This window comes from Haliotis rufescens, unplaced genomic scaffold (genome assembly GCF_023055435.1).
Source record: "Haliotis rufescens isolate VD_foot unplaced genomic scaffold, xgHalRufe1.0.p SCAF_13, whole genome shotgun sequence".
NCBI lineage: Eukaryota > Metazoa > Mollusca > Gastropoda > Lepetellida > Haliotidae > Haliotis > Haliotis rufescens.
Window position 1 is genome coordinate 10,435,965 of NW_025963813.1, and position 26,737 is coordinate 10,462,701.

The 26,737-nt window shown below is 42.3% G+C and overlaps 3 protein-coding genes across 4 annotated transcripts; 1 reads left to right on the plus strand and 2 right to left on the minus strand.

The window, feature by feature from the left end:
* Positions 1–1,254: 1,254 nt before the first annotated feature.
* LOC124139071 (F-box only protein 42-like) lies at positions 1,255–12,690 on the minus strand. The gene is made up of 8 exons (XM_046506060.2): positions 12,466–12,690; positions 11,466–11,702; positions 10,375–10,478; positions 8,985–9,151; positions 7,405–7,501; positions 5,245–5,301; positions 3,990–4,106; positions 1,255–3,062 (listed from the first exon to the last, which is right to left on the minus strand). Exons 1-8 carry the CDS (start codon positions 12,602–12,604, stop codon positions 2,268–2,270), a joined length of 1,713 nt encoding a protein of 570 aa, XP_046362016.1. The 5' UTR covers positions 12,605–12,690; the 3' UTR covers positions 1,255–2,267.
* A 211-nt stretch (positions 12,691–12,901) lies between these two features.
* On the plus strand, positions 12,902–16,088 carry LOC124139072 (coiled-coil domain-containing protein 115-like). Of its 2 annotated transcripts, XM_046506062.2 has the most exons (3): positions 12,928–12,963; positions 13,142–13,267; positions 15,105–16,088. In XM_046506062.2, the coding sequence occupies exon 3, from the start codon at positions 15,106–15,108 to the stop codon at positions 15,712–15,714; it is 609 nt and encodes a 202-aa protein (XP_046362018.2). In that variant the 5' UTR covers positions 12,928–12,963; positions 13,142–13,267; position 15,105; the 3' UTR covers positions 15,715–16,088. The 2 variants fall into 2 exon arrangements, with proteins under 2 accessions (XP_046362017.2, XP_046362018.2); XM_046506061.2 differs by lacking the exon at positions 13,142–13,267 and having other exon boundaries at positions 12,902–12,963.
* A 3,987-nt stretch (positions 16,089–20,075) lies between these two features.
* On the minus strand, positions 20,076–26,293 carry LOC124139152 (cannabinoid receptor 1-like). The gene is made up of 2 exons (XM_046506184.2): positions 25,159–26,293; positions 20,076–21,673 (listed from the first exon to the last, which is right to left on the minus strand). Exons 1-2 carry the CDS (start codon positions 25,895–25,897, stop codon positions 21,381–21,383), a joined length of 1,032 nt encoding a protein of 343 aa, XP_046362140.2. The 5' UTR covers positions 25,898–26,293; the 3' UTR covers positions 20,076–21,380.
* Between the last annotated feature and the right edge of the window lie 444 nt (positions 26,294–26,737).

Sequence of the window (26,737 nt, forward strand, 5' to 3'; positions counted from 1 at the left end):
GTGATTTGATTGTTCCACTTTTGTTTAAAAAACAAGCCAAACAGCTGCTAACCAACAGACTACATTTTGTAACGTTCTTCTACTGTCGATGTGTCTAGTCTGATATGTAATGTATTACAAATTCAGCAGCTTCAATCCTAAAACAATGAAGGGGATGAAAAGTTCTGAGCCTAACTATGATGGACTGTGTGGTTTTGATGGAGTTGGTTGCGAATTACTTTTCAAAATAATCTTGTAAAAGGTCCACACACCTTGCTGGAGTGCCTGGAACCCTCTGGTGTAGCACCCAGCTGGCTGGAACCTTTGTCATGCCCAGTTCATTCTTAAGAATGTTCTCAACTCTCTCATAAGATGCCTACTGTATTACTGTGAGTCGTCATTCATTCTTAATCGTATGAATTATTTTATCAACATTTTCCTAAGTGGTGGCAGTTGCCCATCTTCCTGATCTTGGATCATCTTCGATGCTGACTCTTCCCCTCTTGGTTCCCACTGGCTTCCAGTAAACAGTTGTGGATCTTCCTGATCTTGGATCATCTTCGATGCTGACTCTTCCCATCTTGGTCTCAGCTGCCTTCCAGTAAACAGTTGTGGATCTTCCTGATATTGGATCATCTTCAATGCTGACTCTTCCCCTCTTGGTCTCCGCTGCCTTCCAGTAAACAGTTGTGGATCTTCCTGATCTTGGATCATCTTCGATGCTGACTCTTCCCATCTTGGTCTCAGCTGCCTTCCAGTAAACAGTTGTGGATCTTCCTGATCTTGGATCATCTTCGAAGCTGACTCTTCCCATCTTGGTCTCCGCTGCCTTCCAGTAAACAGTGGTGGATCTTCCTGATCTAGGATCCTCTCCGATGCTGACTCTTCCCCTCTTGGTCTCCGCTGCCTTCCAGTCAACAGTGGCAAAGGATGGAGCATAATCCTTTAAAGATGATGCCATGTCTGCATGGATGGATGTTGGCGTTAGCCATTTCAGTTTGAGATACTTCAAGTCAGCGTGGTAGCCAATTTTTTTTCATGTTCTTCAAAAGAGAATACCTAGTCACTTCATGTCTGCAGACATATGCCGCCTGGTTGTGTCTTTGGTGAAGTATTTGGTGAAGTATTTGGTGAAGTATTTGGAAAGTATTGTATTTACTACATGCAAACTGTTATGGGTGTACTATACATCCTTTCGTAGAGTGGCTCAGGACTTTTCAGCGACCCCTCTTAGTGATACTTACAAAACAGAAAATACATGCACTCCGAAAAATGTTACCCTGGCAACAGATTTAATGACGGCTCATTGCACATCACAGTAGAGATCATACATATTTGACTACTTAATGGTCATGACCCACTTGCACTGGCAATCTTAAGTGCTAACACACCAGCAATCTTAGTGCTAACACACCAGCAATCTCAGCGCTAACACGCCAGCAATCTCATCGCTAACACGCCAGCAATCTCAGCGCTAACACGCCAGCCATCTCAGCGCTAACACGCCAGCAATCTCGGCGCTAACACGCCAGCAATCTTAGCACTAACAAGCCAGCAATCTTAGTGCTAACACACCAGCAATCTTAGCACTAACATGCCAGCAATCTCAGCGCTAACATGCCAGCAATCTTAACACTAATGGCCAACAATCTTAAGGCTACCATTGCTGTAAGTCAATGTTAAAGTGTAGGAGTTACAAGTCTTTGGGCTACAACTGTTGTGAGTCTCTGTGAAAGAAAACGAGTTTACAATAATCTTAGGTGTCTATGTTAAAGTATACAATAGAGCTACAGTTGAACCTCGTTGTGTCAAACTCATGAGGACCTTGAAAAAATGAGTCAACCTTGGTTTGAGACTCCAACAAAGTGAATTTCCGTGAACCAAACATCATGCTATGAGACATTACTACATGTAATCTCGACATCTTTGTTCAATTTTGTGTGAAGTGAGTCATCAGAGGTACTTTATGCTTATTTGGGATACATGGGTTTGAGACAACCGGGAATTCGACACATCCAGTTTGACAAATCTGAGTATAAAGGATGACAAATAAAGAAAGATTTTGCAGGGAACGGAAAGTGGGTTTGAGAAAACCGAGAAATCAACACATCCAAATTCGACACAATGAGGTCCGACTGTACATTAGTCTCAGGGTATGTTAAAATATATAAGAGACAGAGTCTTAGGGTTAAGATGGTTCAGTGCAAGATGGCCCAGGAGACAATGTGACTAATTAGATACTTTGATTAAGTTTCCATAGAACATTGTAGAACATATCACATCCTTTCCTAGAGAGTCTGTTTCTTGGAGCCAATGATGTATAAATTGTTACTGACAACATGGGACTTCAAGTTGACATCAATTCCTCGCTGCATCGAATTGATGTCCCGCTGTATTCCTCCAAACAGGACTAGTTCTCCTCGACCTTCGACTAACGTGTAAAATATCGTCTCCTCAGGGGTATCACAGGATGTCTTCTCATTTGGAATGGACCACGATGCTTCCAGCTTCCTATCTATATCACAGATATCTAAGAGATGCAGACACATCGCAGATCGGGGCTCCCTCGCAGGTCCTTGCTGAGCTGGCTTAGTCCAACTGTCGGTGCCACCAGCGCCGTTCCCCACTCCACCTACGCCCTGAACACTTCTTAAGCGTTCCTCATACTTCCGTAATGTGTCTAACTGTCTCTGCCTGTTCCTCATGGCGTTGGGACGGACGGACGGGAAGCCGGGACGGACACTGGCTGTCCCGCCATAGTTGGACTCGGTACCTGAATCACTACTGTCATTATCTTTCCTTGAATCGAATCCCTGGTCACCAGGGGGCAGCACCTTCATCTCCTGTGACTGAATTCTACCGGAGTCCTCGTTTGAACTCTCAGCACTGGAGCTGTCATCTGTATCGGGGAATGGCCTCTTTGCTACCGGCGGGGATGATGGGCCTCTCATGGGTCCCGGCTGCACCTCCCCACGTGGAGGGACCCACACACGGCTGGTTTGAACTGGTGCTCGGGGGGCCACAACTGGTGGTGGCTGGTTTGATTTCACTGGCTTACTCAGAATAACCATGACGTCATCGACCTGTTAACATACATAGAGAGACAATGTTAACATTGAAAAACTAGAAGACACTTCTTATTTGTTGAATTATCATCCAAAACACATGAGGTGAGGTGAGGTGAGGTGAGGTGAGGTGAGGTGAGGTGAGGTGAGGTGAGGTGAGGTGAGGTGAGGTGAAATGGGGTTTAACGTCGCGTCCAAGATTATTGCACTAATATAGCGACATGCATGCACGTGTATGTGTGGCTGCTTGTACTAGTCCGGACTGATGCCGATTTATAGTGCTAGCTCACTGAGATACCATGCCGCAGTTTAACATGAATACCCCACTCAGACACAGTATACTGACTCCAAGCCGACCAGTCCTTGTTTTAGCCCCTTAATGCCGAGCGCCAGACAGGGTAACAACAAGTACCATCTTTTAACATCTTTTGGTATGACGCGGCTGGGGATCGAACCCCGGACCTTCCGCTCTCCGGGCCGACGCATTACCATTAGACCACGGAGGCGGTCTGGTGAGGAGAGGAGAAATTGGGTTTAAACTTGCGTTCAAGATTATTGCTCAAATCTTGCTGCTTGAACTAGTCCAGACGAATGCCAGTTTTATTGTGCAAGCCCACTGCAATACCATGCTGCAGTTTAACATGGAACCCCACAGTATACTAACTCTGAGCGGACCTGTCCTTTCCTTATCCCCTTAATGCCGAGCGCCAGGCAGGGAAACAACAAGTACCACCTTTTAACGCCTTAACATATGATGTGGCCTGCTGCTCTATCCACTAGACCTCAAGAGGAAAAGATGTATTCTTTTCAGCCCACATCTTCGATTAGGTCCTTTTGATGTTGACAGAGAGGAAAATATATAGCAGAGGAATTACAATGGGGTCTTTGAATAGACGGGATGTAGGTAACTGGGGGGTCGGTAAGAGCTGTTGTTACCACGGTTACCTTGCAGGCTGGGTGACACCACAGCTGAGGTGCGGCAGACTCAGGGTTCTTCACGGAGATCTCGTGCCACTCCCATGGAGCTGCATTCAGGTCCAACAGCCAGATATCATTGAATATCTACATGGAAACATCACAATTAGACATTAGTCTGGTTTACACGATGAAGAAACGTCTGTCCAGTATGCTCAAATGTTCATCAGGTACAGTAAACTACAGTTATAACGAACTCAAAGGGACCACTAATTTTAATTTGTTATGACCGTAGTTTGTTAAAAGTATATGTACAACAAAAATAAACACAAAATGGACAGGACCAAGTAACAGTTTGTTACATCCGACAGTTTGTTATAAGCATGTTCGTTATAAACGTAGTTTACTGTATATTGAATGGTTGGTTGGTTTGTTTGTTTGTTGTTTTACGCCGCGCTCAGCAATATTCCAGCTATATGACGGCGGTCTGTAAATAATCGAGTCTGGACCAGACAATCCAGTGATTGACATCATGAACATCGATCCACGCAATTGGGATCGATGACATGCATCAACCAAGTCAGCGAGGCTGACCACCCGATCCCGTTAGTCGCCTTTTACGACAAGCAGTCGCCTTTAACGGCAAGCATGGGTTGCTGAAGACCTATTCTACCCCGGATCTTCGCGGGTCGTATATAGAATGGACACAGAGAATAAAGATAATGTGTTTTGAGGCACAATAATATTCACTGTACCAAATCATCATCATCATCAATTAAACAATACAACCCTGGTCATCACCATTATCATCCTAGTATGAGGTGAAAATAGTTCAACTAAAGAAATGACTTAAATATATTTTATATGGAGGTATAAATGTTGTTTTTTAACGCTATTCTTATTGATAAATAAGTCAACAATTACTTCACAGACAGCCTAGTTTATCATTAACAAAACAAATGCTGACAATAGAATGAAATCAGTGACATCGTTCAACACAATAATGCAACACAAGAACGCCAGGTTATCAGGAAACGAGTCCATTTGTAGGCGTGACCTTGTTTTTTTGGTTTATGAAAACAAATGCAAAAAAAAACAATTCTTGCTTGCCAATCAAATGTCATGGAGTCACTTGTAATATATTTACTGAATAATGAGCATTTCTGATTAAATGCAATGTTTTTATACTTACCTGACGCTACACCTATAGCACTGTGTAGCGTCAGGTAAGGTAAAACATGAGCATTTCTGATTAAATTAGGTGTATTCCTCCGCTGTGACTCACCTGGTTGGGACCCCCACAGCCCCCCAGGATCAGGAGACAGTTCTCGTTGACCGTCACCTGAAACAGTTGAAGTGGACAAATGAGTTGAGCTTTCACCTTCAGTACAGCATGTCAGCTTGAATGAGTTAGTGAGGTAGATCTAATGCTGCTTTGAACAGTATTCCAGTTATATCGCGACGTGTCAACTTCATATGGGAGGAAAGCCAAAGTGATTCAGGTCTTGGACATTTACCACTTCGGTGAAACCCATAAGAACAGGCATGGTGCTGACGGGCCTAGAAACATAATAGGGGTAAACCGGTATTTGAACTCACGATCATAGGTTTCCCAAGGGATGCAACGTTGGACTGGGAATTGCAGCGCTTCAGCAACTGGGCCACCTCTGCATGTCGCTCCTGACTAAGGGACTTAACTCTGCAAAGCTCATTACTAAAGACCACTAGGACACTGGTACCCATTCTAATTTGGCAGTTTCAGGATACTTTCAAGCTCTGATGATACTTTAGCATGTATACTAGTCAACATTTGATAGGCATAATCCAGGGCTCGATTTAAGGAACTTGATTTAACTTAACCAGGTACATGAAATGAAATCCTACATGCACTAGACAAAACCAGGTTGCACCCTGGTCCCATAACTTATAAACACAGAGATGCATTAACTTGTTTAAATAAGTACAATCTCAGATCATTGATGAGTGTCATGGGTCATGAATTACACATAAGGCAGGGATGAGTGATGTAGTATGGTAAATAAAGCTGAGAGGTACTGATTGTGTTCACAGATTGTAAAGGGACAAGTAAAGGTTAGTCAGACAGTATGAATTGTTTCACACACACTTGGTGTATGTAGACATAACTACAGTCAAGTCTCGTTAATCTGACACTCGTTAATCCAATAATCGGCTTTATCCGACACTTATGATGGGAACCTATTTAATCAGTGCTATTTAGATCCCGTAATCCGTCAGTCTCACACTCCGACTCCGACACACCTCATTTGCAATAAATTACCGAAGTCACTCAGTCTCACTAATCCGACACAGTTATCAGCGTACTCCGTGGTCATCTGCCCGCGAGTCGGCTTGTAGCAGCATATTACAACGGATACAGAGATAAACTTGCTTAACAGTAAACAATTAATGCTTTAAATAAAGAAAACAGGATTAATCACATGCTTAGATTACCTCATTCTCATTAAAATCAGATACAAGTTCTCGCTATCGCTGAGGACATCCCATTACAGGTCACATCAGAACAACCTTTCGTGAAATATGACTGACCAATGAAATGACCAACAGGAAGTCAACGTTAGCCACTAAGAAAACAGTTTTCTTAAGCTTTTCGGTACCAGTTTCAAACTGGCGACTTCCAATCCAGACTTTCCTTTTAAAATATTTTGAATAAGTCCTACAGTCCGTAACAGTTGTTTTGTGCTACGCTTTAGAGGTTGCATGATTAGAAAACCGATTATAGTATAACAATATGAATATTTCATTTTTTATTACGTGTTTGTATCATTACCTATCGTGTAGTTGTCCGATTTTCATTCACAAATGTTGATAATACTTAATTTCGTTTATCCGACATACTCGTTAATCCAACATAATCATATGCAACCAACCATGTCGGATTAACGGGACTTGACTGTATGAGGTTGCATTTTTCAATACTAGGTGCATGTTTTATGTAGTTAAATGGTATATATTTAAATATACAATTGGCATATGAGAATCATTTTGTGTATCAGAGAAGGATAAAACATCCCTGTCAAAAGTGGAGTAGTGTACAAACAATGATAAACACAATAGGTGAGGTGAGGTGAAATGGGGTTTAACGTCACGTCCAAGTTTATTGCACTTATATAGCGACGTGCATGTACGTGTGTGTGTGTCTGCTTGTACTAGTCGGACTGATGACGATTTATAGTGCTAGCTCACTGAGATACCATGCCGCAGTTTTAACATGAATACCCCACTCAGACACAGTATACTGACTCCGAGCCGACCAGTCCTTGTTTTAGCCCCTTAATGCCGAGTGCCAGACAGGGTAACAAGTACCATCTTTAAACGTTTTTGGGTATGACGCGGCCGGGGATCGAACCCCGGACCTTCCGCTCTCCGGGCGGACGCTCTACCACTAGACAATAGCATCACATACCTGAGACTGTCCGTATCGAGGGTTAGGTTTGAGATTAGAGGTGGGGTGTTTTATCCAGACTGATTCCATAAAATCAAACACCCAAACATCGTTACTCCTGCAACAAAACAGATCAACACATGTCACATGGTGAATATTAAAAAAATGCTTAGGAGGTGAGTTGTGTTAAAGTGAGTGAGTGAGTGAGTATGGTTTTATGCCGCTTTTAGCAATATTCCAGCAATATCACGGCAGGGGACACCAGAAATGGGCTTCACACATTGTACCCATGTCGGGAATCGAACCCGGGTCTTCGGTGTGACGAGTGAACACTTTAACATGTTTAACCACTAGGCTACCCGACCGCCCCTTCATCAAAGTGTGTTAAAAGACTGCATTTAAATGGTGAGTGAGTGGGTATAGGTTTAAGACTGCATTTAAATGGTGAGTGAGTGGGTATAGGTTTAAGACTGCATTTAAATGGTGAGTGAGGGGGTATGGGTTTAAGACTGCATTTAAATGGTGAGTGAGTGAGGTGAACTGGGGTTTAATGAGTATTGTACTATAGCGATGTGCATGCACATGTGTGTGGCTGCTTGTACTAGTCCGGATTGATACCAATTTTATAGTGCCAGCCCACTGAGATACCATGCTTCAGTTTAACATGAATACCCCACTCAGTCACAGTGCACTGACTCCAAGCCGACCAGTCCTTGTATTAGCCCATGCTAATGCCAAGCGCCAGGCAGGGCAACAATACGTACCATTTTGTAACATCTTTTGGTATGATGCAGCCAGGGATCAAACCCACAAGCTCCTGCCTCGGAGGCGGACAAATGGTGAGTTGTGTTTAAGGCTGCATTGAAATGGGTTTGTTTGTTTCTTGTTTAACACTACACTTATAAATATTCCAGCTGCATGACAGTGGTCTGTAAATAAACGAGTCTCGACCAGACAATCCAGTGACTGACATCATGAGCATCAGTTTAAACATTTTGACATTTTGTTAGTCGCCTCTTACGACAAGCATGGGTTTCTCAATACCATTTCTAAACCATTATTAACCAAAACATGAAGTATTGCAAACAGAAGCCCTCTACTCACCCAATGTAATTAAAATCAGACCTTAGTTCTCGCTACCGCTAAACAAAGATCTGAAGACATCCCATTAGGGGTCACGTCAGAACAACCTTTCATCCGACCAATCAGTGCGTCGCTTACCAGATTATGAAAGTGACAGTCGGAATTTGATTTCTAATCATGCAATCTCGAAAACTTTAACATGGGGTATTCCGAACGATAGTTACGGGTTTAACGACTGAATCCTTACAACCAAGACCATCTATGAGCCATTCCAGAATGTTTTTTTGTTCAGGTTTCAAATTTGTAATCGAGAATTTGTCAAAATGTCTTGAAGCGTAGTCGCCAATTTGAAATTTGTGCAGTAAAGCACGAGAAATCTGCCTTCTGATTGGTTATTCCATTGGTCGGTCAAAGTTTGCACAAGGTCGGTCTGACGTGACCCGTAAAGGGATGTCCTCAGATCTTTGTTTAGCAGTAGCGAGAACTAAGATCTGATTTTAAAGAAATTGTCTACTCACCCTACTCCTGGCACATGAGATCCACCAAATACTATCATGACATCCTTCACGACGGATGCTGAATGTCCGGCGATGGGTTTAGGTAATGGACGAGACAGGCTGGTCACATGACACCAGCGATTGCTTACTGGGTTGTACATATGCAACTCCGAGAAGAACCTGGCAGCCTGAAAAGAAGTTCACATGATATGATCGCCATGACAACTTCACATGCCTCGAGGCTACATTGTAATCAACAAAGTCACAATGCCAATATCATAGAGCTAGCCCACTAAGATACCATGCTGCAGTTTAACAAAAATACCCGCTCAGACACAGTATACGGACTCTGAGACGACCAATCCTTGTTTTAACCCCATTTCTCCTCACCTACTGAAATCATAGTCAAGCACGGTATGGACGTCATCTGCTGATATTTCAACCTGGCATTGATGTACCGCATCAACCAAAAGACAACCACAATGGAGCTATATGTTAATCAAGTGTTACCATGGTTACACCTGTAGTTACAGTACTAAGAACGGGTCCTTTTTCGACCAAATCTAAGAAATGACAGTAGCTCAATATTGCAAGGTATGTAACTCCTAGCATATCTGAAACAGGTCTGAAAAGTTCTAAAAGTCTTAACTGAATCCCAACACAGAGTTGTAGAAAGTGAAAAGCTGCATAAACAAGAGGTCACACTAGTGAGTGAGTGAGTTGGGTTTAACGCCGCTTTTAACAGTATTCCAGTTATATCACGGCGTGTCAGCTTAATGTGGGAGGAAAGCCCAAAGTGAGGCAGGTCTCAGACATTTACCACTTCGGTGAAACCCATGAGCACAGGTATGGTGCTGACAAACCTAGAAACATAATCGGGGCAAACCGGGATTCAAACCAACAATCATAGGTTTCTGGCGTGCCCAAGGGACACGACTCTGCACAGCGAATCGCGGCGCCTTAGACGACTGGGCCACCCGTGCCCCCCAGAGGTCACACTAACTGCTGAGACACTGTTCGACAGCATGTTTCCATAAATTTCACTTATTTACTTTCATACAAACATATAAATCAGAGAAAAAGTAGTTTTGCAGTTGTAGATTTATTTTGACAACTGGTCATATATTACGTATACTATTCAAAGATCAACCAATTCTTTCATATTACTTAGTTAATCTCCCATGGCATGGCAGAGTAACCATGGTAACTATGGTAATATGAAAGAATCAGGTGTTCCTTAACATCTTTGGAGTAGTATATATGTCATATGATCATGATTATGTGTGGGATATTTGAAAAATTACAAAAAAGCTACAATTTCGAGGATAACATTTTGGAATAACGACCTTAAATCGATAGAGAGATGGGTTCTGATTTCAATCCCTGCATCTCCATAGTTACCACTACCTACCTGGTGAAGTGGGTAGGGTGTTGGGTGACTCCAGCCCCCAAACAGAACCAGGTTGTCCTTGTATACTACCATGGAGGCACACGCCTTAGGGGATGGGTAGGTTCCTTAAAAGCAAACACAGTCATTATGCAAAGACAAAATAACTCTCCCCCAAGGTCAACCCACATACCAAATTGGTCCTGTGCATGAAAGAACATGAAAATGATTGAATTATGCATCGTATAAACTGAAAAAAAAGTATGTAATTAACATCATTTAATGGAGCTGACTGTACTAGCCATTGTAACGAAAACAACACGAGATCTTACTAGCATGCCCAGTAAGACTATTCATTGTGAGTGAGTGAGTTGGGTTTAACGCCGTTTTGAACAGTATTCCAGAAGTATCATGGCATGTCAACTTAATGTGGGAGGAATGCTCTAAGTGATGCAGGTCTCAAACGTTTACAACTTTGGTGAAACCCACGAGCACGGGTATGGTGCTGACAAACCTAGAAACATAATCGGGGCGAACCGGGATTCAAACCCACAATCATAGGTTTCTGGCGTGCCAAAGGGACGCAACTCTGCACAGCGAATTGCGGCGCCTTAGACAACTGGGTCACCCGTGCCCCCCCGAAGTGATGCAAGTCTCCTATAATTTATGAACATGATAAATAACTGAAACAAATAACATTTGTTTGATTGTTGATTAACGCCGCACTCAGCAATATTCCACCGATATGATGGAGGCCTGTCAATAATCAAGTCTGGACCAGACAATCCAGCGATTGACACCATGAGCATTGATCCACGCAATTGGGATATGATGACATGCATCAACATGATCAACCAAAAGCGAGCTTGACCACCTGATCCCATTAGTCGCTTCTTACGATAAGCATGGGTTGCTGAAGATCTATTCTCTACCAGATTTTCACAGGTCGAAACAAGTTAAGGAATAATGTATCACTAAATCTTGTTTTCTGATTGAACTCGCTAGTGGGTAAAGAGGCCTTCTATGTTGTATCATCTTGAACTATGCTGCAGTACCATAGTCAGGGTAGTGTTGTAGCTTTGAAATTGATGATGATGGATCATGTCAGTATTTACCCATTGCCAGAGGTCTTATCCACTGTCTGGTTGCCAAGTCAAACCTCCACAGATCATTGAAGGTAGTGTTGGTGGAAGTGCAGCCCCCAAACACATACAGAGACTTGTCATAGTAGCAGGCGCAGTGGGAGTAGCGCTCCGTGATGGTGGGACCTGCCTCGGCCTGGAAGGGAGTCCATGCAACACTAGACGTCTTGATGCACTGCTGGAAGTTCTCATACAGCTTCTGAGTGACACCTGAAACAAAATAAAACCAGGGCTCAGTCAAATATACCCAAATATCTTTACATATCTTTGTTGAAGAAATAAATGACTCGTGGTTGTTTATCAATGCTTATTGTACCATAAAACACTGCAAGGAGAATAAATATGATAAACCATGAGAATAAACCAACGACCATGAGTCGTTTATTTCTCATATGACATATCAACATAATGCATAACCCCTTTAAGCATGTTGATAAGATATTCAAGCTTTAAAAATATTTACCCAAACTTAAATGATAATGACTCCCAGAATAGAATCCGACCTCTGAAATGTCAGACAAGTCAATATTATGAACAGGTGGGGTAAGTTTGGTATTTCCTGCATATTCTCACAATCCTCACGTCGATCATCTGTACCTTTTCTCCTAATACTGATTGTCATGTCTATCGTGCTTTTGGATGCGATTGTTTCGCCATCATGTTTATCTTCGTTGACCAGCAGTTCTTTATCGTAAAATAAAACAATGCAGGGAGAATAAACCCCTCGGGGCTGCACCCCTCATGGTTTATTCTCCCTGCAGTGTTTTATTTGCGATTAACAACAACCACCAGACCACAAGTCGTTTATTTTTTAAAGAAATATGTGTAAAGATAATATGGCACGTGAACTGAAAATATTCAGTGAAGGCTTGTGTGACATGTATTTAACATTAATATGAGACGCAGTGACAAAGCTACGATACGAATAGAAAGAATATGAGCATTGTTTTCATGTCATGGAAAGTGTCCATACCTGTCACGAGTCGATGCCACTGTTTACAAACAAGTTTGGCGGATTTCAAATCCCGATAAGGGGATAATTTGGCAAGGATAATCTCCAGTATTTCTTCTGGAAGATCCGTAATGAATAAGTATTGATTTTCCGTAGCCATTGTCGAAAATTATTCATAAATGTTTAGAATTTTCCGTTTCAAATATTAATAACAACACAGACACGTTGGATCAGCCGCCATATTTCCACATTGGCTGCGGGTTAAATTATGGTAAATATTGACTTTTAAAAATCTCATTACATATATTGTGGTTTTCATTTGCATGTAAAGTAAATCAATGACATAGAAATGGATGTTTTTTATAGAAAAGGATTTTCTTTTCAGTATTGTTGTCCTATCAAATAAATATTGACCAGTGAAAAAAGTGCATCTTGATTCTGCATACATCAAGTTAGGGGCGGATAACTCTAAATATACCTATTTGCGGAAATCTCTGTTGATGTTGAGGAAACTGATAAGTAAGTTTGTTCACAGCTATGGATTGTTGTTATAACTTGATTTGATATGCCGATAGTTTCACCTTGTTCGTATTTAACAAGTACGGGTATTTTTCATTTGACTTGGCTTTGTAAGCTTGAAATGAGTCAAAGACGTTAGCCCATCGACACTGACTTTTTTCCTTTATTCTTACATCAGCGACAGCTGCTCGTCTTATGTGTGGTGGTCGCAGAGGTTACTCGGGCTGGGACGGGTAACTCGGGTACTCGCGTCGGGTGGGTACTGAGAAGAACTCAGATACCCACAGAACTACCCTTACCCGTGGTTAGTCTCGTGATGTATTTTTTAATGGCAAAAAATATTTAGAACTCAATGGTTACACTGTGAGTGAGTAATGTTCCCATTTCTTTCTGACCATGAATGCATTCCTTTTGACTTTATATGTTTGAATAAAGATAAAACTTCTGTCAACTTCCGTGTATGCATGACCAGATCGTTTTGTACAAGTATCTAAATACATTTTGTTAGGGCTACAGTCAAACTATTCCCAATCTGACAGTTGGACCTATCTCTTGAGACCTACAGCAGATACCCAGGTAGGGTTTGGGTAATAGGGAGTTTGGTACCTTGGTAGTAAAATTGGACTCATCCCAGCCCTAGAGGTTACCCCTTATCCTGGAGCAGTTTTATCTAAATACAATATTGCCAGGGCTTCAGTCAAACTATTCCCAATCTGACAGTTGGACCTATCTCTTGAGACCTACAGCAGATACCCAGGTAGGGTTTGGGTAATAGGGAGTTGGGTACCTTGGTAGTAAAATTGGACTCATCCCAGCCCTAGAGGTTACCCCTTATCCTGGAGCAGTTTTATCTAAATACAATATTGCCAGGGCTACACTCAAACTATTCCCAATCTGACAGTTGGACCTATCTCTTGAGACCTACAGCAGATACCCAGGTAGGGTTTGGGTAATAGGGAGTTGGGTACCTGGGTAGTAAAATTGGACTCATCCCAGCCCTAGAGGTTACCCCTTATCCCTGGAGCAGTTATAAACTTGTCCGCCACTATTATCATTCAAGGATCTAAGAGCTGAGGATAGAGTTAAGAAGTAGCCTACCTAAGCCCATGCACAACTTACACTAAGGATCGAAGAGTCCTGAGAGATCAGCTAAGCGATACTAAATAATTTTTCTTCAGTTTTATCTCGTTTGTTTTTTTTACTCTTGGGTGGCAAACAGATTTTTATATCGCACCTAATAGTCTGGCAGTGGCTACAAATAAAGTGGGATTCAGATAAAATAAGATCTTGCATGCCTCTTCTATACTAATGTTATGGTAGGTTACCGTCTGCTCCTCCCCTTTTTTGATCATGTTCTCCTTTCTGATCATTAGGGTCAGGCATGTCTTTCTGGTGAAGCCCAGCTTTCTGATCATTTTGGTAAGGTTTCTGTTTATGATTTTTGAAGTTACCTGGCAGTTATGTTATGTTAGCTTTAGTTTAAAGCTGGCACTGAGGGGCACAGGTGGCTGAACCACTGTCCTTAGGCCATCAAAACCTATGACCGTGGTATGTCATGTACTGTTTACCCCAAACAAATTATGCAGTATAGGCCTCTGGTTAATAAAAATTTCCTTACAACCTGATAAAAATCTTACATCATGCTTATAATGCAAGTCTGTTCTGAGAAAACAGCATAAATCAGCTCCAATCTAAGTTCACGTAATAACTGATGACATACGATGATAGTTACACCACTATCATAAGATAGTTTAGTCATGCTTTAACATACATTCCCAGGCCGCCTCCGCTGTCATGTGGTAGAGCGGAAGGTCCGATGTTCGATCCCCGGCCGCGTCATACCAAAAGACGTTAAAAGATGGTACTTGTTGTTACCCAGTCTGGCACTCGGCATAAAGGGGCTAAAACAAGGACTGGTCGGCTCGGAGTCAGTATACTGTGTCTGAGTGGGGTATTCATGTTAAACTGCGGCATGGTATCTCTGTGAGCTAGCACTATAAATCGGCATCAGTCCAGACTAGTACAAACAGCCACGCAAACATGTGCATGCACGTCGCTATATAAGTGCAATCATCTTGGACGCGACGTTAAACCCAATTTCACCTCACCTCACCTCACATACATACACTCTTTGTTGACAGAATGACGCAACTAGAAGAAGTCAGTGAGAAGCTGGACAAGAACCTTCTGGACTTTTTTGACGTCCTGGGCCAAGTGTACCAGGAACAGGCTAAGCTGGAGCAGTATATGAGAGATGGCTTCCTCAACTTGTCCAGGGCCCGATATTCAATGGGGGTCAAGTCTGTCAGCGCCACCCAGCTGCCCGACGAGATGGACCCACTCCTCACCATTCTTGTCAATGGTGAAAAGAAAGACACTAAATTTGAATTTCTGAAAACGAGTATCAAGACTTCGAAAGATTCTGTAAAGGATGAAACATTACGCAAGAGAAATGTTCCAAATAAACTCTCTGATGGAGACACGCCTGAAGTTGAAACTATTGGTTCTGCGGGTGATTCTTCTGCTGCCGCCAAAGACGAGTCTTCGGAGAAGAAGCCTGGTCATGTTGATCCATTAAAATGGTTTGGCGTGCTTGTTCCACAAGCTCTGAGGAGAAGTCAGTCGAGTTTCCAAGAGGCTTCAGGTTTAGCTGTGACAGTTGCGAACTTGAAGCTAAAACTTGGTAATCTCAGAGAAGATTATAAGACATTATTAGCTGAGAAACAAAAATTGCTCTCTGTTGAAAATTAGATCTGAACTTAAAAGTATGCTATTGTTAAATACAGTAAACTAGGGTTATTATAAACTCAAAGGGCTCTTATTTTAGTCGTTCGTTATACGCATTTCGACTTTCAGACATCTTTTATCAAGTCATGTGACATCATGTTACTCGATAAATAACAAAAGTGTGCACTGTACATGTACAGAATATATCCACTTCGATCACTGTGTTACTATTGTTAATTGAGGGTGTAATTTGAGGACAATGTATCAGTAGTCCCACCTCCCCCACCACCATCACCACCAATACGACCAATAATAGGCTTAAAAAAACAAAAGAATTGGTTCTCAGGCAAAGACTTTTGAAAATATAGTGCGGGCGGGTGGGCGTTTTTTTGTTGTTGTTTTTTTGTGCTTGTTCAAACTAGTATGTAACCAAATAAACAGTTGTGTACCATCAACCTGGGAAAGGACCTCCCTACATAAACAAGCAAACAAACTCCTATTGCCGCCATGACCACAACACAACATACACAGTAAAGCAGTGCGTGTGTAAAGGGAAGTAACTCTGTGCTGTATTGGATCGCATTGTTTTTAAGAATTAGGATTTTTTTATTGAAAGTGGAAATACAAACAAAACATACGGCAGACTTTAGGATGATGCAAGGTGCCTGAGAACCAACACGATTTTTTTTAGCCCGACACAAATTTTGCGCCAACCATTTTGAAAATCGGTTGATAAAAATAAAAGGTCTAATGATTGATGTGGCCTTAGACCACAATTAATTTCCTTCTTTGCTATCTACAGTGACATGACAGCCCACCATAATTATTATCGGTCGTAGGCCGTTCCCTTGTTGCATGCAGACTGCCTCCATGGTCTTGTGGTAGAGGGTCCGCCTGGGGAGTGGAAGGTCCGGGGTTCTAAGCCCGGCTGCGTCATACCAAAGACGTTAAAAGATGGTACTTGTTGTTACCCTGTCTGGCGTTCGGCATTAAGGGGGAAAAACAAGGACTGGAGTCAGTATGCTGTGTCCGAGTGGGGTATTCATGTTAAACTGCGGCATGGTATCTCAGTGGGCAAGCACTATAAATCGGCATCAGTCCGGAGTAGTACTCGCAGACACACAAACACACACACACACACACAAAATGTGGGGGGGGGGGGGGGGGGGGGGGGGGCGGTGGAGGGGAGGGGAGGGGGTAACTGTGGTCTGAGGCCATGTTGGTAAAATGATCAGTTTAGTGCTATGTAATCAGGGGATGGTGCCATATTGTCCATGTAGTCAGGAAATCTCATTTATTCAGATCTTAGTGCTCTCTACTGCTATGTGTAGCAATAGCGAGCACAAAGATCTGATTTTTATGAGATAGTGTATTCAAGTAAATATGTGTATCTGCCAGTTGTACAGTCATTATTTCATGGGAGGATGTATGGAGTTTAAATGAATCATTCTGAATGAATGAGAGCATGCATGACGCTGTGTATGTCTAGTCAGGAATAAACTCTTCCCATGTGCTTGAGGTTTAGGAGTTATTTGTGTTTTGTTTGTTTGTTGCTTAATGCCGCACTCGGCAGTATTCCAGCTATTACTCACATCCCACCTTGTGACATTTGACTTGCATCCATGCTTGTGACAGGTGACTCACATCCCACCTTGTGACAATTGACTTGCATCCCAGTTTGTTACAGGTGACTCACATCCCAGCTTGTTATAGGTGACTCACGTGCCGGTTTGTTACAGGTGACTCACATCCCAGTTTGTTATAGGTGACTCACATCCCACCTTGTGACAATTGACTTGCATCCTTGCTTGTGACAGGTGACTCACATCCCACCTTGTGACAATTGACTTGCATCCCAGTTTGTTACAGGTGACTCACATCCCAGCTTGTTATAGGTGACTCACGTGCCGGTTTGTTACAGGTGACTCACATCCCAGTTTGTTATAGGTGACTCACATCCCACCTTGTGACAATTGACTTGCATCCTTGCTTGTGACAGGTGACTCACATCCCACCTTGTGACAATTGACTTGCATCAAAGTTTGTTACCAGAGACTCACATCCCAGTTTGTTACAGGTGACTCACATCCCAGTTTGTTATAGGTGACTCACATCCCGGCTTATTACAGGTGACTCACATCCCAGCTTGTTATGGGTGACTCACATCCCAGCTTGTTATAGGTGACTCACATCCCGGCTTATTACAGGTGACTCACATCCCAGCTTGTTATGGGTGACTTACATCCCAACTTGTTATTGGTGACTCACATCCCAGTTTGTTATTGGTGACTCACATCCCAGTTTGTTATGGGTGACTCACATCCCAGCTTGTTATAGGTGACTCACATCCCGGCTTATTACAGGTGACTCACATCCCAGCTTGTTATGGGTGACTCACATCCCAGCTTGTTATTGGTGTCTCACATCCCAGTTTGTTATTGGTGACTCACATCCCAGTTTGTTACAGGTGACTCACATCCCAACTTGTTATAGGTGACTCACGTGCCAGTTTGTTATAGGTTACTCACATCCCAGCTTGTTGCAGGTGACTCACATCCCCACTTTTGACAGGGTGACAGGAAATGACATATCAAATGTAGTCAACATAAACCATCAAGGAAGAACCTTGCAAATACGTTCATGTTTTATTTTCTAAGCACATCTACAGTTTTACAACAGAAGGCTTATGACACTGACATAAACATTGCAAACTATAGGGTAGGTAGTCAGAATAAAGTAAAATTTCAAATACATATTATTTAAGGAGACTAAAAAAGTTATTGTTTGTCCAGTGTAATGCAGAAAATGTTGCCTTCATATGACACATAAAATATGAAAAATCTGCTTCTTATTAGCAATTTAAAGTGACGTGTATAAACATTCCTTATGTGTGTTAGCCTGGTTAGAGAGGAAGTAAAAGCATTTTATTCCAAATTTTGTGTTGACAGATATGTAAATTAAGTCAACAAACGTTTATGGATGAAGTATATTGAGCACAGGGGAGAATATCCAATATTTACTACTGAGCTGCTGCTACTTAACTTTATTAGTAATCCATACACAAACAGAAACATGACTATCTCACACCGAAGTTGTAACAATTACCGACACAGTAATATGTATGATCCGTGTTGCTGATGCCACATCAGTTGAAACAATTGCCAGTAATACAACACAGTAATATAAACTGTCTTGCTGTTGCTGTTCCAGTTGATACAATGACCAACAGCAATTTAAACTCTTTTGCTGTTGTTACATTAGTTGAAACAATGACCAACACAGTATTATAAACTGTTTTGCTGTTGTTACATTAGTTGAAACAATGACCAACACAGTATTTTAAACTGTCTTGCTGTTGTTAGGTTAGTTGAAACAATGACTAACATAGTAATATAAACTGTTTTGCTGTTGCTACATCAGTTGAAACAATGACCAACACAGTAATATAAACTGTCTTGCTGTTGCTACATAAGTTGAAACAATGACCAACACAGTAATATAAACTGTCTTGCTGTTGCTACATTAGTTGAAACAATGACCAACACAGTAAGAAAAACTGTTTTGCTGTTGCTACATTACTTGACACAATGACCAACACAGTAATATAAACTGTTTTGCTGTTGCTACATTAGTTGGAACAATGACCAACACAGTATTATAAACTGTTTTGCTGTTGCTACATTAGTTGGAACAATGACCAACACAGTATTATAAACTGTTTTGCTGTGGCTACATTAGTTGGAACAATGACCAACACAGTATTATAAACTGTTTTGCTGTTGCTACATTAGTTGGAACAATGACCAAAACAGTATTATAAACTGTTTTGCTGTTGCTACATTAGTTGAAACAATGACCAACACAGTAATATAAACTGTCTTGCTGTTGTTACATTAGTTGAAACAATGACCAACACAGTATTATAAACTGTTATGCTGTTGTTACATTAGTTGAAACAATGACCAACACAGTATTTTAAACTGTTTTGCTGTTGTTATATTATTTGAAACAATGACCAACACAGTAAGAAAAACTGTTTTGCTGTTGCTACATTTGTTGGAACAATGACCAACACAGTATTATAAACTGTTTTGCTGTTGCTACATTAGTTGAAACAATGACCAACACAGTATTATAAACTGTTTTGCTGTTGTTACATTAGTTGAAACAATGACCAACACAGTATTATAAACTGTTTTGCTGTTGTTACATTAGTTGAAACAATGACCAACACAGCATTATAAACTGTTTTTCTGTTGATTCAGCAACCTATGCTTGCCGTAAAAGGCGAGTATGCTTGTTGTTAGAAGCGACTAACGGGATCGGGTTGCAAGGCGCGCTGACTTGGTTGATGCATGTCATCGTATCCCAACTGCGTGGATCGATGCTCATGATGTCAATCACTGAATTGTCTGGTCCAAACTCGATTAATTACAGACCGCCGTCATATACCTGGAATATTGCTGAGTGCGGCGTTAAACAACAAACAAACACTCACTCACTCTGTTTTTCTGCAACGTATGTACCAGATACTACTCCCCGTATCTGGCTTAGCCATTTCTACTTCCTTGTGTTCTATATGTCAAGTTTATCTGTTCACACCTTATCAGTAGTAACGTGTGTATCGGTAACGTAATTATGTATTTGTACTGGTAATAATGTAAAACAATGGCGTTTCAATAAACAAAACAAAAGGATTATTAACACCAGCTGATTTTACAATCCTTGAAAATGAAATATTAAATATTTAAAAAGTGAGGAATCGTGAAGCTGAAGTCATCATAAAATAGGGGACTTCGATAATTGACTTGAATATAATGGCACATTAAACCCGTCTGTCAATATAAGCGGTAGCAGTACCACGAGGGGTATATGTGGTTTTGTGCGTCCCGCGTTATGTTTTAGACGGGGGGTTTACCTTACGTCTGCCATTGTAAAAGAATTAAAACAAATTGAAAATAGATAGAAATCAGCTGTTCGATTGTGCTGAGGTTAACTTGTGCTGTGTCACGAGACTTTCATTGACTCCGAAAAAACGTGCGGCTTCGAAGCGGGGTATAAGGGATTTATTCTCCCGCTCAGAAATCCATGTGCATCCTGTTTTCTTCGCGGCGGGGTATTAGTGATTTATTCACCCGCTCAGAAATGTATTTCCCTCCCAGGCGGGGAACATCGTATTTTATCAAGATCACGTGATCCAATCAGATCTCATCATTTTGACATGGAGAGCGGAAGGTCCGGGGTTCGATCCTCGGCCGCGTCATATCAAAAGACGTTAACAGATGGCACTTGATGTTACCTTGCCTTGCATTAAGGGGCTCAAACTAGGACTCGTCAGCATGGAGTCAGCATACTGTGTCTGTGTGGGGTAACCATGTCAAACTGCGGCATTGGTATCTCAGTTGGCTAGCACTATAAAATCAACGACAGTCCGGACTAGTGAGAGCAGCCACACACACACACACGTGCATTGACGACGCTATATAAGTATACTAATCTTGGACGCGACGTTAAAGCCAATTTCACCCCACCTCTCCTTAAGTAATACACAGTAGTATTAGCTATTTAGCAATTGGACGGAAGTAGTAACTCTTGCCTACACAGTAATACTAGACTTTTTAGCTATTACGCTTAGTAGTAGCTCTTGCCTACACAGTAATATTGGCTATTTAGCTGTGGCCATTACAAAGTTAAGAAATGTCATCGTTCAAAGAAGTCGCTGTTTGCCGTCTAGGAGAGCTGGGTTCCATTCTGAACAGACTCGCGGCGGATCTGACAGACATCTGGTGGATGTGCTCCACCCTGCTGACACAGAACACGGCCCTGAGGCGCTTCCTGAACACTGGGATCTTGGTGGCGTAGATGATGGGGTTTAGGACGCTGTTGAGGACGCCGAGACCAAGGAGGTACGTAAAGACGACGTTTGGGGACGTCGGGAGGGACGCCCGGATGTTGGTGAGCAGCACCAGCAGCGTGAACAGACCTGGAATAAAACATAAGATGGCAAGCTAATACCCAGATATCACATTCAACAAATATAGAGTCCCCTTGAACATACTGCTGGGCAAAATAAAGTTTGATGGTGGCTAAAAATAAAACAAGAAATGGTTTGAATTGTTTCGGCGACTGTTTTCAGCCTGGTAACGTTTTGATAACGTTTGTATTTTTTTGGTCAAATCCACTTCTAAAGTGTATACTTTTTTGCCCGTCAGTTAACTATGTGAGTGATAGAGTTAATTTAAAGTCACGTCGGCAATATTTCAGCCATATTATGTCTTCCATAATATGGCGCTTCCATCTTTCCTTGTGGTGTGTGACAAGGATACTTTCTTTGGCCGACAGGATCTGCATTATTTAAGAACGAGCCACAACATCGTTACGAAAGTTATCATGTGTGTTCAACACTTTCAGGGGGCACGGGTGGCCCAGTCGTCTAAGGCGCCGCGATTCGCTGTGCACAGTTGCGTCCCTTAGGCACGCCAGAAACCTATGATTGTGGGTTCGAATCCCAGTTCGCCCCGATTATGTTTTTAGGTTTGTCAGCACCATACCCGTGCTCGTGAGTTTCACCGAAGTGGTAAACGTCTGAGACCTGCATCACTTCGGGCTTTCCTCCCACATTAAGCTGACACGCCGTGATATAACTGGAATACTGTTAAAAGCGGCGTTAAACCAAACTCACTCACTCACTCACTCACTCACTCAACACTTTCATGGTTTGGATAAATGAGTGAATGAGTGAGTTGGGGTTAACGCCGCTTTGAAACGTTATATCACGGTGTGTCAGTTTGATGTGAGAGGAAAGCCCGAATTGATGCAAGTGAGTTAGGTTTTACGCCGCTTTTAGCAATATGCCAGCAATATCACGACTGGGAACACCAGAAATGTGCACACATTGTACCCATGTCGCAAGTTTTTACCATCTTCCCGAGGCAAGGGAGTAGATTAACTATAGAAGTGGAAACTGAACTTTTAAAATACAGCAATGGTACAGTACGGAGACATAGCCTTGGCAAGGACTTCGTCACACAAATGGGGTCTAACATCGCGTCCCAAATTATTGCACTTATATAGCGACGTGCGTGCGTGTGTGTGTTTGTGTGTGTGTGTGTGTGTGTGTGTGTGTGTGTGGCTGCGAGTACTGCTCCGGACTGATCCGATTTATAGTGCTTGCCCACTGAGATACCATGCCGCAGTTTAACATGAATACCCCACTCAGACACAGTATACTGACTCCGAGCCGACCAGTTCTTGTTTTTGCCCCCTAATGCCGAGCGCCAGACAGGGTAACAACAAGTACCATCTTTTAACGTCTTTTGGCATGACGTGGTCTGGGCTCGAATCCCGGACCTTCCGCTCTCCGGGCGGATGCTCTACCACTAGACCACGGAGGCGGTCTATCCATGTGTACCATTGTTGCATGTAAACAAATAAAAATAACAAAATCAGTGCTATGTCAGAATGTTTTCTACAGAATAATAACACCCATGTTATCGAATATAGAGTTGCCCCTGTTAAATATCTTGTCGTGATAGTGGTATAATACTGCTGGAGTGAGTGAGTATGGTTTTACGCCGCTTTTGGCAATATTCCAGCAATATCACCGTTGGGAACACCAGAAATGGGCTTCACACATTGTGCCCATGAGGCTAAGAGTAGTACTTGTACCCATGAGGCTAAAAGTTTTAATTTAAAAATCTGGTTTTGCAGCTGCAGCTAGAAAAATATTTGGTTTACATTTAATCAAAGTCCCAGACACACACACACACGCGAACATCAAATGGAAGCAGTTTATCGTTTTTACCATCATGTGCCCCTACAGCCCCGCGTTATATCGGAGGTTTTTTTTTTATCTTCATACATACACTAGAGAAAGTATATTGCTAAAACAAGCTGTCATGTCACAGTGTCATCAAAATATTATGTTTAGAAATCCTTTTATCTTAAAGTTAATTCTATCTTGAAGCATTAGGCCCTACATACTATCAAAGCCAAACTGAGATCTGTTTTCTATCAACCTTGTTTAAGGGGGCACGGTCAACTCGTTCATCTCGTAAAATCTCGTACATTCCGCCGCAGAAACATGTAGCGACTTTATCATTACGAGTTCACAGGGCAATATTTGGGTGTGGCAATTAAAGCTACCCATTGACCGTCATCGGAATTTTCTGCATGGCAACTCGAAAACAGGGTCAGCTATTGACGTGAAAGCAATTGACGTCACATAAAACATTAATCTTGACGTCATGACGTCCGTACAGACCGACCAGCCAACTTGTTTCTTAATGACAGCGAGTGACCAATTATCTACCGAAGAATGATAAATTATTATTATGATGACGGTGACTTGCCAATCGGAAAGCTGGATTCACCACCGAGGAATGATAAATTATTGTTTTGATGACGGTGACTGGCCAATCCGAAAGCTAGAATCTCTACCGTAGAACGATATACTGTTATTATCATTTTTATGAGAGTGGTTGGCCAACGACAAAGATGGATACTCTACAGAGGGATGCTAATCCAGCACCATAACGGCCATCACTATAAAAGTCCAGTTGTCCTCCTATTGACCAATCAGATTCCACCTCTCTTATCACTTCAAGAAGTGTGAAGCCCAGTCAAGACGTTCTGATCGATAATCAAGATCTATATTGAAATAAAACGGGTCTCACATCGCTAAGTGCATCAAATCACGTGAGCACTTTGATTACAAACATGAAAAGATTTGCAAAATATCTGTTGAGGCCGAGTTGTCGGTGCACATGCTTTGCAAATCCTGCAAGTGACCGAATTCTGTATGGCAGTTTATGAACCGGATGACGACTTCGTTGCGCGGTTTTGATTGGACTATGCATAGACTCGTTTGTGTAGCCAAAATAATATAATAATACCAGCCTAGGGTGAAAACTGGATTTTTAAAGTCAGTTAATCCCCTTGCCTCGGGAAGATGCATAACGGCAGGGGACAAAAACAATGTATTCCGTAACCACGAGGCATCCCGACCTCCCTAAATAACACAATACCTAGACTGGAAATTGGCTACAGATGAGGATTAAAGTACCCCTTGGGACGGTCGGGTAGCCTAGTGGTTAAAGCGTTCGCTCGTCACGCCGAAGACCCGGGCTCGATTCCCGACATGGGTACAATGTGTGAAGCCCATTTCTGGTGTCCCCCGCCGTGATATTGCTGGAATATTGCTAAAAGCGGCGTAAAACCATACTCACTCACTAAAGTACCCCTGATAGCCTGATAACTAGACTAACATCTAGTCTCTGAAATGAAAACATCTTACATAAAAAAACAGTTGTTCAGTTATTTTAATAAAAATATAATAAAAAGGAGCCCAGAAATGCATACTGATGTGATCTAAACATTATAGACTTGCATGGGCTGTATTTGATATATATTTGTATCAGGGTCTGTAAGACAGACTACCTGATAACCTGCTGCGCTTTTCCAACTCACCAACAGGCATCCAACAGATGAAGTAGGCTCCGACAATAATGAACGCCGTCTTCACCGACCTCCACGTCTTGAGAATGTTTCTGCCCCTAACGTTCGGTGCCTGGAGTGACGTAATCTCCCGAGTGTGTTCACGTGCAATAATAACTAGTTTGACGTAAGCGTAGATTATGACGACAAAGGGAACGGCAAACAATGAGATCAGGAACAGCTGGTACGATGACGTCATAATCCCGAAGACGCTGCACACTTTGGAAATGTCCATCGAACTCCACCCAAAGAAAGGGAGAGAACCGACAATGATTGATAAACTCCACAGCACTCCCTCAATGACCTTCACTTTTACGAATGACACGTGACGTAAGTACGCAAAGGGGCAGGTGATCTTGACGTAGCGATCTAACGTTAACGTTGTAAGATTCAGAACAGAAGCTAGATTGACGGCGGCGAAGAACCCAACTCGCACCACACACTCGATGTAGTTCTTGAACTGGAGAACGTTGTACACGGTGTCGTAAAGTACAAATATCCCGGTCAAGGCGTCCGCCGCGGCGAGGTTGGTAATGAAGTAGTTGGAGGGGTCTTCCATGTCGGAGCAGCTCCGTAACGTCACCAAGGCCATGACGTTAATGACGACAATGAACACAGCGGCTATAGCGATGCAGATGTTGATGGCGAGATCCTCAGAGGTTACACAGTGGGAATTGAATGTTTCAAACAAATACGAACCATTCCCACACATAATGACTTTCTGGTACCTATAAACGTCCGATGTTGCTTTAATTCATCATTGATAGATGATCACATCTGAACGATCTTCCAGCTTACTGAGACTCATATATGTGTATATGAGCCATGCTTCTTTAAGGACCAAGTTTCATTCAGATACCTGGAACAGATTTACATGGAATGGACAGGATCTTCTTGAAAACTCCACGAAGCCTCTGAAACATTCAACAAATCTGGTGTCGTGTTTTGTACGTCTGCACCCACTCTCCCCGTCACCACGAGTGTTCTGTAATACAACACGACCTAGGTTCAGAGAAGCTCCATTAAGCCCGATTAGAGTGTATATGCCTGCCTGCCTCGTCAGGTCACGAAATGGCCAAACGCTTTGCTTCACGATAGTGTAGTTATGTGTTATAATTTGCTATCATGTCATATCCATGCATCGGGTCAAAACTATGGTGTCACGAAGACATTTTTAGGCTAGTCATTTGTCGTCTGCCTCCACAGTCTAGTTCTGAAAGGTTGCGATCTCAGACGTGAGACACATACGTCTATGTACAGCAGGTCAATGTCAACGAGGTCGATCCTGGGCATGTGCTAAAATCCCAATCTCAAACAGCCGGAAACAGACCTCCGTAAGAAAAAAATGTAGTATATTCCAAAAAACGAATGTTTCTCTGCAAGTGACATGTCAACCCAGATGTAACACAATGTTTATCTCCGATAAGTTCATCCGTTTGGGAAGTGTGTTGTCTCTCTGAGAGGAAGCATCCATTAATCACTTAACGTATGGTAGTGCAAGTAATGGGAGGTGAGGTGAGGTGAAATTGGGTTTAACGTCGCGTCCAAGATT